The sequence below is a fragment of the Thermobia domestica genome, chromosome 4 (genome assembly GCF_964235325.1).
Source record: "Thermobia domestica chromosome 4, izTheDome1.hap1.1, whole genome shotgun sequence".
NCBI classification, from domain to species: Eukaryota; Metazoa; Arthropoda; class Insecta; order Zygentoma; family Lepismatidae; genus Thermobia; species Thermobia domestica.
This window is the reverse complement of record NC_137457.1, coordinates 311377904-311390780: the sequence shown is the minus strand read 5'-3', so window position 1 is coordinate 311390780 and position 12877 is coordinate 311377904. Positions and strand designations below refer to the sequence as shown.

Genomic DNA, 12877 nt, shown 5'->3' with positions numbered 1-12877 from the left:
CCCTTACTGTAAATCGTTAATTATGGCACCCTAGTTGTTGATAAATATTTTCCGCCGGGCCATTTCAGACACTACTTTTAAATTCTGTCCACCATCATTCTCAGCTCTTAAGAAAAAAGCATTCTTTCAAATGTTCGAACAGTAAAATATTTTCGTTCTCCATCTTTATAAAAACAACACCAATTAAAGTAAAATAGACTACCGGTATCATTGCACTCCTAGTTCACTCACTGAATGTATTGATTTGGAGCTGTCAAAATCTACGACAAAATCTTCCAGGTGCTTGCAATCAGTACACGTGATTTCTCAAAGGCTGTCCTCATCTTCAAAAAACAGCAAGTGGCACTACAAATTTATCTGTTTCTCTGTGTGTCTGTGACTGTCGGTCACTGACATACGTAGTTCATGCTCGATTGTTTCATTCTGAGAAATTCACTTACAGGAAAGAAACATTTGTTTCCGAAAAAAATATACATATATTATAGTTACTCATCCGAAATGTAACGCGAAAACAGTAACGCAAACTAGGTACGTTACTTAAAAATTTGTAACGCGTTACCGTTACAGTTACTTTGGAAAAAATGTAACGCGTTACTAGGAAACGTTACTTAAAAAGTAACGCGTTACAAGTAACGCGTTACTTGCGTTACGTTACTTCCCAACACTGCAATATTTCTTACTTTCTCAATAAAATTAAATATTACAGTGTTTGTAGATCGATCTTTAAGGAAGCCATGTTGTTTTGTGGATATAACATTTTCTTTCAATAAAAAAATGATTACTCTGTTATACACACCTTTTCCCCCTAAAACTTTCCCAGCTACAGGTAGGAGAGATATTGGTCTGTAGTTACTTATATTTTGTGTTTGATCTTTTTTAAACAAGGGCTTAACTTTAGGAATTTTTAACATTTCCGGATACTCTTCCGTTGTAAGTATATTGCAAGTATATTCTTTCAATTCAATTATTTCGAAATAGAACAAGGACCGTAATAAATAAATAAATTTGTTAATTATAAACGAAGCTTCTAGTCAAGCACGATTTTAACCTATAATGAATACGGCGGGCCAAGTCTAGGACACAAAAACAAGTAGCATTAATGTGTACACTTTCTGATTTCTCAAACGACTGCGCCGGATTTTCAAACGCTCATGTTATCTAACGCATCAATGACAGCACTACTTGATAAGATATGAAGTAATAATAATAATAATAATAATAATAATAATAATAATAATAATAATAATAATAATAATAATAATAATAATAATAATAATAATAAAGAAATACTTTTCTATTTCAAACTATGTTCTGTGATCAGGGGTAAAAGTGAGGAGGAACGCGGGTGGACGGCGTTACTCTACTTCCAAAAAATATCTATGACGTTCCCCCACTTCCTAAAAAAATTCCAATGGGCAAAGATAGGTAAGGGGGACGGCGTGACGTCATGCATCCTTCTACCTTTTCAGATCCACTTTTACCTTTGTCTGTGACCAAGAACACAATTGAATGAGCTGAACATGTCTTACCTTTAAATCTACTTTCATTAACATGTCTCCTGAATTGCAGTCAATTTGGCGCCAAATGCCATCATCCCAACGACCATATTTCTCCAATCGCCACATTTTGGTAAATACATCACCTGTTAATTTTAAAACAGGAAAACTCATTATTGTAAATTACTTACACTTAGAGTAACTGCATGCAATATATGACACATTTTAAGTTTAATTATTTTCTAATGTTAATATGTATGTATTTGGTTATTTTTAATTGCAGTATTATGTTTTAGATGAACAAAAATGCTAAAAGATCAATTAATCATAGGGATTAGTTGTTGTATAATTGTTATAAGTGTCTTCTATAAAATAAGATACGAATGACCACTTACTCTTTGAGATAATGAAATGAAATCTTTCAGTTTAAAGTTCTCCAAATATGCCCTGGATACAGAGATTCCCGGAGAAAATTTTCTAGTTGGGCCTATCTCCATGGTTCCTATATTACGGCTGTTATTTCTGGTATTTAATATACGTGGTTTGTTATATTACGTATACATTTTCGTGAGCCAGGGGTGCCGGGCCCCTTGACCTACTTCGGGCGCCCATGCCTGGATGTCAAAGGACACGACAATAATAAGTTAAACACTAGAATAAAAAATAAGATAGGAGAAAACGGGAGAACCCCGAGAAAATTCACGCACACGGTATTTTCCCTGAACAAAGCTCACTTTATGCGAGCTCGGACCAATTCAGGGAATCCATGAACCAAAGATGAACTCTCTACCCTACCATTGAGCCACCGCGACCCCATCTTGCAGAGAAAAGACTAAAATATTTGAACGAAGTACCGTAGAAGAAACAAAAATATTACAAATCTGTTGCAATCATTAGCATGGTGAGCTATTAGGGTGAATTAGCCTTCTTAGGATCCATGGTACATTTTCATACCAAAATTCAGTGTTGTCTTTAACCTTTTATTTAGATCTTATAACAGGTATTTAAGCTGTTACATTTATTAGTGAAGTCAGACATGGACCAAAGAAACTCTAAATGAGTTTTGGAACCAGATGGTCAACTTGGTGGCGCCAAATGGGGGAGGGGCATGGAGCGTGACCACATTTTTTTCTTGAGGCAATTTTGATAAAAAAGAAAAAAGAATTCCGCTCTTAGCTTTCAAGATATCACTGAAATTCTGCACACGCATTGTGTACACCTCTAACTATTTATCATTTTTTGTTTTGAGATCTCTACTCAACCTGAGCCCGGGCCGAAGGGCTCAAAGGTTTCAAAATGGGGATTTTTTTGTTGTTGGAAAATTTAACGGATTTTCCCTAATTTTCTGTTTCTGGTGTATGTATGATATGAGCATGTAAGTTGTACCCCTTGATAGGTTGCTGCTTTATTCTGAAGAGAATGAGGTATGAATGATGATTCAGGGACAAATAGTCTTGTTTTAGGTAATTTTTACACCACAGTATATATATATTTACACCACACTGTATATATACTGTATATAAGATTGATCACCTTGAGATTTTCAAAAAAGATCCCGCCCTTAGTTTTCAATATATTACATTGAAATTTTGTACACGTATTGTGTACGTAACTACATATTTTCCCAGTGATTTTGAGATCCCTTCGTCAACCCAGGCCCGGGCAGGAGGGGCGAAAAATTTTAAAAGAGTTATTTCCGAAAAAACTCCCGATTTTCCCGTTTCAAGTGTATGATACGAACAGCGAGTGGTACTGTTGGAAATTTTGCTCTATTGTGAAAGAAACGAGCTATGAACCATGATCCTACAATAAATAGCCATGAAGCAGTACCTGCTTGACTGAAAGTCTAAACTTTACTTCAAAAAGCAAGGATTATATAAGGCTAAGGACAGTAGCGTACCCAGGAATTTATTTCGGGGGGGGGGGGTCCAAACTAAATATGAAGCTATTTTATATTAAAATTGCTAAAATTGCCCCTAAAATTAGGCTAAATTTTTAAAAAGTCGAAATTTCGGGGGGCGTCCGGACCCCCGTGTCCCCGCCCCTCCGTACGTCCCTGCCTAAGGAGGAATAATTCAATTAGACCTATTTACCAGATAAATGATTGATATTTTAATATTGCTATAAAGAGCAGTTGAAATGAGGATGGGTAAGCCAAGTTCCTTGGTCACTGCATCTGAAATGAACACTGTAACTTGGCGCAAGATGTCAAGGAAAATGAAGTTAAGGAGCCTTAGGGATAGCAGTGGTGTTTTTGGGGCAGCACCAACCTTAGAAATATCAATTTCGCTAGTGGGCTAAGGCACGTATATACTGTGTAAGGTTGTTAGTTAGAAACACAGAAAAGGAAAACTTGTAATCCTCCATAAGATGTTAAGGAAAATAATGTTGACTAGTCTTAGGGATGGCTCCTGTGAGCGTGGTGGATTTGGGAGCCACCGCCAGCCTTAAGGCTGAAATGTACCGGCCGTGAAATTAAGAACATACATTTTGGTGTATTCGAATTTGTTAGACACCTCGCACCAAGTTTCAGTGTTCGTTTCAGATGCAGTGGCCAAGGAAGTTGGCTCATCCCAGGGGAGGATCCAGGACGGACTTCTGGGGAGGGGGCGGTGGGTTGTAATACTGCTTCTTAGAGCAACTTTTAAGAGCTCCAAGCTCTGGAATGGGTTTTATTTATATATAAATTAAGAAAGTTTCCTCTTCTTGGGGAGCGATCGCCCCCCCTGAATCCGCCCCTGGCTCATCCATCTTCATCTCAACACTCTTTGGTTCTGACGAACTTGGCTGCACTTTTTGCTCTTCTGGTGTTTTTGTTCAGATTTCCCTGCTTTTCGTAATTCACCATATTAATATCGTATACTGGGATTCTCAATCGTGGCATTTTCCATAAGTAGAAGCTTTGCTTTGTTATAATTAAATATGAACTAATTATTTGCTGAGCAAAATTGTTGTATGTATATACGATTGCACAGTTATCCTGTATCACATAGTGTCTGATGAAGCCAAAGAGTTAGTTGGCGAAATTGTAACACGTGTTGAATTTTAATGAAAATATATATTTTTGCTCAGCAAATAATTAGTTTATATTCAATTGTGGCATATTGTTGGATTAAAATTTAGGATTGTATAGTTTTAAAGCAGTCACAATGTACCACATGCAACATTTCTTCCCAAGGTCTCTTCCACCAGGAATCGGGCCCAGGACCTCGTACAACAAAGATGCACGTGCTAGCCACTAGACCAACGGGAAGGGTTTTTTTTTCTGCCCAAACGTCTTTCTAATTCATTTACCCAAGTTACAAACTCACGATCGCTAACATCTGATTTTTCATTACCTAAATATGAAGACTTTTAAGAGGGTCCCAAACCCCTTGATGCTGAATCCTCGATGCTACATCACCAGACATGGCTGGTTTTTCAACTTATTGAGTCGCTTTCTACTCTTCTACATTGCGAAATTCCGAAGTTCATTACATGCGCAGTTTCATACTGCCTGGTGAATCTAATTGTTCGACTTTTGTATAAAATATGTTGATGGCAAATAAAATTAAGTTTACAAGCTATTTAAATGGTGTATATCATTGGAAGGGAAACACCAGGCTGGTGTTTCCCTTCCAATGATATACACCATTTAAATAGCTTGTAAACTTAATTTTATTTGCCATCAACATATTTTATACAAAAGTCGAACAATTAGATTACTCATTTTCTTGGAAAACTTCATTAATTCTAAATATCCCCACGTAGTAGTAGTGGTAGGCGTTGGCGCGAATGACTCATCCTCACTCTCTTTTATGACCGGGATTTTGAAATTCGTTCCCTTTTACGGCTTAGATGAGGGTCAATGACCTAGGGGTACCTAGGGCCACCCCCTCTAAATTTTGGCAGGGGTACCATGGCCCACCCCCTAAATTTTGGCAGGGGTACATAGGACCACCCCCCTTAAATTTTGGAAATTGCCAAATCTAAAAAATTTGGTGTGGTAGCCTAGGACCATAGTATGTACCTCTATCAGTATTGGGTGTCTATGTTGTTCCCTTTCATGGGTAAAAAATTGCCAAAAATTCAAATTTCGGGGGTTTTTGACCTAATTTATCCCCTTTGATGAGGTATTATTACCCTATATAGTTATATGGGCGTATACAGGGGTCCATTCCCTTTCATAACATATGGGTATATTAATGCACCCCTTGAAAAATTTGGGAGGGGTATCATGGCCCACCCCTTAAATTTTGAAAATTGCCAAATCTAAAAATTGTGTGTGGTAGCCTAGGACCATAGTATGTACCTCTATCAGTATTGGGTGTCTATGTCGTTCCCTTTCATGGGTAAAAAATTGCCAAAAATTCAAATTTCGGGGTTTTTGACCTAATTTATCCCCTTGGATGAGGTGTTATTACCCTATATAGTTATATGGACGTATACAGGGGTTTATTACATTTCATAAGACATGGGTATATTAATGCACCCCTTGAAAAATTTGGGAGGGTTATCTTGGCCCACCCCTTAAATTTTGGAAATTGCCCAATTTTAACATTGGGTATTATAGTATAGGACCCTAATATGTATTATGATAAATTTGGGTGGTCCACCTCGTCCCCTTTTAAGGGTACAAAATTGCCAAAAATATAAACGTAAGCAATACGTTATACCACGTGTTTGGTTTTCAGCCTATTTTATCTCTTTGGATGAGGTCCTATTACCTTATATAGTTATATGGGCGTATACAGGGGTTAATTCTCTTTTATAATATATGGGTATATTAATGCACCCCTTTAAAAATTTGGGAAGGGTATCTTGGCCCACCCCTTAAATTTTGGAAATTGACCAATTTAAACATTGGGTATTATAGTATAGGACCCTAATATGTATTATAATAAATTTGGGTGGTCCACCTCGTCCCCTTTTTAAGGGTACAAAATTGCCAAAAATATAAACGTAAGCAATACGTTGTACCACGTGTTTGCTTTTTGGTCGATTTTATCCCCTTTGATGAGGTGTTATTATCCTATATAGTTATATGGTCATGTATAGGGGTCCATTCCCTTTCATAAGATATGGGTATATTGGTGCACCCTTTAAAAATTTGGGAGTACCTTGGCACACCCCTTAAATTTTGGAAATTGCCCAATTTAAACATTTGGTAGGACGAAACATGAGAAAACATGTTCCCTTTTAGAGGTACAAAATTGCCAAAATATAAACGTAAGCAATACGTTGTACCACGTGTTTGGTCTTTTGGCCCAATTTATCCTCTTGGATGAGGCCCTATTACCTTATATAGTTATATGGACGTATACAGGGGTTCATTACCTTTCATAAGATATGGGTATATTTGTGCACCCCTTTAAAATTTGGGTGGAGTACTTTGGCCCACCCCCTTCAATTTTGGAAATTGCCCAATTTAAACATTTGGTATAATAGTATAGGACCCTAATATGTATTATTATATCCCTTTTAGGGGCACAAAATTACCAAATTTTACTACAACCACGTATTTGGTATTTTGGCTCATTTTATCACCTTGGATGAGGTCCTATTACCTTATATAGTTATATGGACGTATACAGATGTCCATTTCCTATTATAAGACATAGGTACATTTGTGCACCCCTTTAAAAATTTGGGAGGAGTACCATGGCCAATCTTTTAAATTTTTGAAATTTTCCAGTTTAAGCATATACTACTGGACTCTAATATGTATCATGATAAATTTGAGTGATTCACTTCGTTCCCTTTTAGGGTACAAAATTGCCAAAATATAAACATAAGCAATATGTTGTACCACGTGTTTGGTTTTTTGATCCAATTTATCCTCTTGGATGAGGACCTATTACCTTATATGGTCATGTATAAGGGTCTATTCCCTATCATAAGACATAGGTACATTTGTGCACCCCTTGAAATTTTTGGGAATGGTAGGGTCTACCTTGGCCCACCCCTTAAGTTTTAGAAATTGCCCAATTTAAACATTTGGTATAATAGTACTGGACCTTAATATATATTACTATAAATTTGGGTGGTGCACCTCGTTCCCTTTTAGGGGTCATTTTGTTCCGCTTTAGGGGTGAACATGGATACCTTGCAATCGTCCCGAGTTCGATTCTTGGTGCTAGTTTCAGGAAATGTTGAATTTAACGTCTCCGAAAAACGATGATGATGAGAAGTGATAGGACGAAACATGAACTTACTTGATTGAGGATTGAAGCAGAGACCTCACACATTAGTGACAAACGCGGATGGGATGATGTGATTTTGGACCTCTCGTTTCCGTTCATGGATTAAATAAAAAGATGACTCTTTGCTTAAATCTGATTAGTTCATTGTTCGAGCGATTTTTAAACGCCCAGCGTTTGTTGATCAGTAAGCGCTTCATTGATGGAAACAATGTTGCCAGATTTTGAAAATCTAAACTGCTCCGATTCTTTTTTCGAAACGGTTCCGCTGAGTGCAAGAATTTTTCAAAACTAAAAATTTTAAAAACTAAAAATTTTCAAACTAAAAAAATTTAAACTTTTCAAAAAAAATTTTCGAACTAAAAAATTTCAAATAAAAAAATTTAAACAAAAATTTTCAAACTAAAAGATTTCAAATAAAATTTTGAAACAAATTTTGAAAATCTAAAATTTTTAAAACTAAAAAATAAAATCAAACTTTCTGGAACGAAATTTTTTAAACTTAAAATTTTCGAACTCGAACCGAATTTGAAAACTAAAAAACTTTTCGAACCAAATTTTCAATCAATTTTTTTTTCGAACTCAGAAAGTTTCAAACTTAAAACTTGCAAATCAAAATTTCAAACTAAAAAAGTTTTCGATCTAAAATTTTGAACTAAAAAAAATTCGAACTCAAAGTTCTCACTAAAAATTTTCGAACTCAGAAAGTTTTAAAATCAAAATTTGAAACTCAAGTTTCGAATTTAAAATATTTTCGAACTACAATTATCAAACTCAAACTTTTCGAAAATCTTAACAGAGATTGAAAGTGATCACTCGTTTCGCGAGCCGTAACTTTTAGTAATGTAACATAGTTTACGGTTTAAGATTTATATTGTTTTGAGAACGATTGAGTTCGTTTATGTAATGAACCCGTTGGCCAGCCATAGCCTGATTTCACATCGTAGCTCATGAAAGCAATCTTGTTGTAGTTGTGTAGCCGTGTCCATTTTTTTCTGGACATAGCCTTTACGATCACCAGGAATGAAATACTACTTAGTTTAGCTACCATTAAGACGTGATTTAATAAATATTAGCCACATTAACACTTGAACTTGTATGAAACGAATAACAGCTTACTGATCAAAGCACAGAACGAAAAAATGCTAAGATGGACAGAATTTCATTCATGTGACGTCAAACACAGAAGTATTTCCTTACCTCTCATTCCTCTCACTTGAAGGTCAAGGTGCTAATCAGCATTTTTCCAGGTTGAATGCATTACAATAAAAAAAATCTTTCCTTAAGACCATTTGAGATTTCAGTGGCTAAGTCCAGGTTCGATTTTTGGCGTTATTATTACGGGTTTAAGTACACAACCCACAGAAGTACGTTCAAGTCTTATACAGCCTAAGGTCATAAACGCTTTCCATCTTATACGTAAAATAGAAACAAATATTTGGTGTTTATAGCTACATTTATGATGATTCGCATTTCACTTTGAACTGTAGGTCCACGTCCTATACAGCCTCGATATTGTTAAGTCAACATAAAACATTTATGGTGGTTCATATTTTATCGTTCACGTCTTATGCAGTCTAGGAACACAAGATTTACGTCCTCGGTACTGTCAAGAGAACAAAAAACACTCGTGGTGGTTCAGAGAAATGAAATTAAATCTTTGAGTTTTACGTCTTACGATTATGTTAACTAGGCTAAAGAAAACGATGATGATGAGAAATAAATGTAATGATGGATTAAATATAGTGGGGAGAACCCTGAAAAAACTCACGCACACGGCTTTTTTGTTCACTACAAAGCAACTTGGCGTTAGCTAAGATCGAACCAGCGACCTTACACACCTCTGTCATTGAGTCATCACAACGTAAACAGATAATGATATACTTAACATGAAACAAGCAAGGTCACTGAGTTGAGGAAGATCATTTTGCAGGCCTCAGCTTTTTTCTCGAGGAGCAAATACCACAACAATAATTTAAAACCCATTCATGAAAAAGACTGTTGTTTAGACTAACATCACGCACGCACACACACACACACACACACACACACAAACACACAATGTTGTTTATTACAGCACATACTGATTACATTTTTTAAATACAAATATATATTACTTATGTTGATTTCAATGAAAATGTAATTAAGTTTTAGCAGTAGGCACAGACTGTTCGTGCAATACTTTTATCGTATAAAAACTTCACTTAAAATAGTGAACGTCAGCAGGATCAAACTAGAATCCTTTTCGCATTAGATACACTTGTTCACTTTTATGAAATTGTTTTCCAGCCGGAATCGATCTTCTTGTGAATGTTATTTAATACAAATCACTCGTATTACAACACCATGGTACAAAACAATATGAGATCAAAACGATAAATCGTTCATTTCTTTTACACAAGGAAAGCCGAACCATGGTATCGTAACAGTTTTTTTCTTTCTTCATTTACAATCTTATGAGGGAAGCTCTTCCACCATAGTAAATTGAATTCAATGTAGCATCATTCACTACTGGCACGATCTTTCATAAAATAAGTAACATGATAATCCTATAAGAACGACGGGAAGCACTCTAAAGGAATCGAACTGAAAACCTCTTGCACCAGAAAAATTGGATTCAATGCAACATTATAGCATCACTAGGTAACACGGTAATCACTATTGCAGTAAATGACAAGTTCAATGTTACAAACACAGGACTGATATCTTAGTAACTAAGCAACAGTAACACAATTTAAAGAGAGAGAATGCAATATGACAGAGCTGAATGACGTTATAAAGAAAAACTGCAAATTCTGCATTCTTCATCTATGACAAAGAAACTATGATACTGAAGTAATGAAATTCATTTCGTTACGAAACTTGTGCAAGAAGCCGCTCCTCTCTTTCGTCATCTTCGCCTTCGCATGTGATTTTTTAAATGCAATTTCAATATGACAAAACGTGACTTAATATTTAAAGTGTTTGGCAATGTAAATGGAAAATTGGTTCATTGCTTTTAACAACTAAGCAGACATCGATTTTGAGGTCCGAGTTCCCAGCTCATAAGATATGAATCGCTGTGCTAAACGAAATATGTCCTTTTCTTAAAGTTCTAATCGATCCGGGGTTCGACTCCAGGTAAGGAAACACACATTTTTGTTTGTTCTATCGCAGGATGTCTTAACATTTGATGGTTCAGATTTCATCTTAATGGTCGCTAAACTAAGTAGTATTTCATTCCTGGTGATCGTAAAGGCTATGTCCAGAAAAAATGGTCACGGCTACACAACTACAACAAGATTGCTTTCATGAGCTACGATGTGAAATCAGGCTATGGCTGGCCAACGGGTTCATTACATAAACGAACTCAATCGTTCTCAAGACAATATAAATCTTAAACCGTAAACTATGTTACATTACTAAAAGTTACGGCTCGCGAAACGAGTGATCACTTTCAATCTCTGTTAAGATTTTCGAAAAGTTTGAGTTTGATAATTGTAGTTCGAAAATATTTTAAATTCGAAACTTGAGTTTCAAATTTTGATTTTAAAACTTTCTGAGTTCGAAAATTTTTAGTGAGAACTTTGAGTTCGAATTTTTTTTAGTTCAAAATTTTAGATCGAAAACTTTTTTAGTTTGAAATTTTGATTTGCAAGTTTTAAGTTTGAAACTTTCTGAGTTCGAAAAAAAAATTGATTGAAAATTTGGTTCGAAAAGTTTTTTAGTTTTCAAATTCGGTTCGAGTTCGAAAATTTTAAGTTTAAAAAATTTCGTTCCAGAAAGTTTGATTTTATTTTTTAGTTTTAAAAATTTTAGATTTTCAAAATTTGTTTCAAAATTTTATTTGAAATCTTTTAGTTTGAAAATTTTTGTTTAAATTTTTTTATTTGAAATTTTTTAGTTCGAAAATTTTTTTTGAAAAGTTTAAATTTTTTTAGTTTGAAAATTTTTAGTTTTTAAAATTTTTAGTTTTGAAAAATTCTTGCACTCAGCGGAACCGTTTCGAAAAAAGAATCGGAGCAGTTTAGATTTTCAAAATCTGGCAACATTGTTTCCATCAATGAAGCGCTTACTGATCAACAAACGCTGGGCGTTTAAAAATCGCTCGAACAATGAACTAATCAGATTTAAGCAAAGAGTCATCTTTTTATTTAATCCATGAACGGAAACGAGAGGTCCAAAATCACATCATCCCATCCGCGTTTGTCACTAATGTGTGAGGTCTCTGCTTCAATCCTCAATCAAGTAAGTTCATGTTTCGTCCTATCACTTCTCATCATCATCGTTTTTCGGAGACGTTAAATTCAACATTTCCTGAAACTAGCACCAAGAATCGAACTCGGGACGATTGCAAGGTATCCATGTTCACCCCTAAAGCGGAACAAAATGACCCCTAAAAGGGAACGAGGTGCACCACCCAAATTTATAGTAATATATATTAAGGTCCAGTACTATTATACCAAATGTTTAAATTGGGCAATTTCTAAAACTTAAGGGGTGGGCCAAGGTAGACCCTACCATTCCCAAAAATTTCAAGGGGTGCACAAATGTACCTATGTCTTATGATAGGGAATAGACCCTTATACATGACCATATAAGGTAATAGGTCCTCATCCAAGAGGATAAATTGGATCAAAAAACCAAACACGTGGTACAACATATTGCTTATGTTTATATTTTGGCAATTTTGTACCCTAAAAGGGAACGAAGTGAATCACTCAAATTTATCATGATACATATTAGAGTCCAGTAGTATATGCTTAAACTGGAAAATTTCAAAAATTTAAAAGATTGGCCATGGTACTCCTCCCAAATTTTTAAAGGGGTGCACAAATGTACCTATGTCTTATAATAGGAAATGGACATCTGTATACGTCCATATAACTATATAAGGTAATAGGACCTCATCCAAGGTGATAAAATGAGCCAAAATACCAAATACGTGGTTGTAGTAAAATTTGGTAATTTTGTGCCCCTAAAAGGGATATAATAATACATATTAGGGTCCTATACTATTATACCAAATGTTTAAATTGGGCAATTTCCAAAATTGAAGGGGGTGGGCCAAAGTACTCCACCCAAATTTTAAAGGGGTGCACAAATATACCCATATCTTATGAAAGGTAATGAACCCCTGTATACGTCCATATAACTATATAAGGTAATAGGGCCTCATCCAAGAGGATAAATTGGGCCAAAAGACCAAACACGTGGTACAAC

The 12877-nt window shown here is 35.4% G+C and overlaps 1 protein-coding gene across 1 annotated transcript in view; it reads right to left on the bottom strand.

Annotated features, from left to right (window-relative positions):
* The window catches only part of LOC145683552 (uncharacterized), a 44941-nt gene that overhangs the window by 24714 nt on the left and 7350 nt on the right, over positions 1-12877 (bottom strand). The window contains exon 2 of the mRNA XM_081754892.1: positions 1530-1642. Within this exon, the coding sequence (XP_081611018.1) occupies positions 1530-1642 (113 nt within the window). The remainder of the gene's footprint in view (positions 1-1529; positions 1643-12877) is intronic.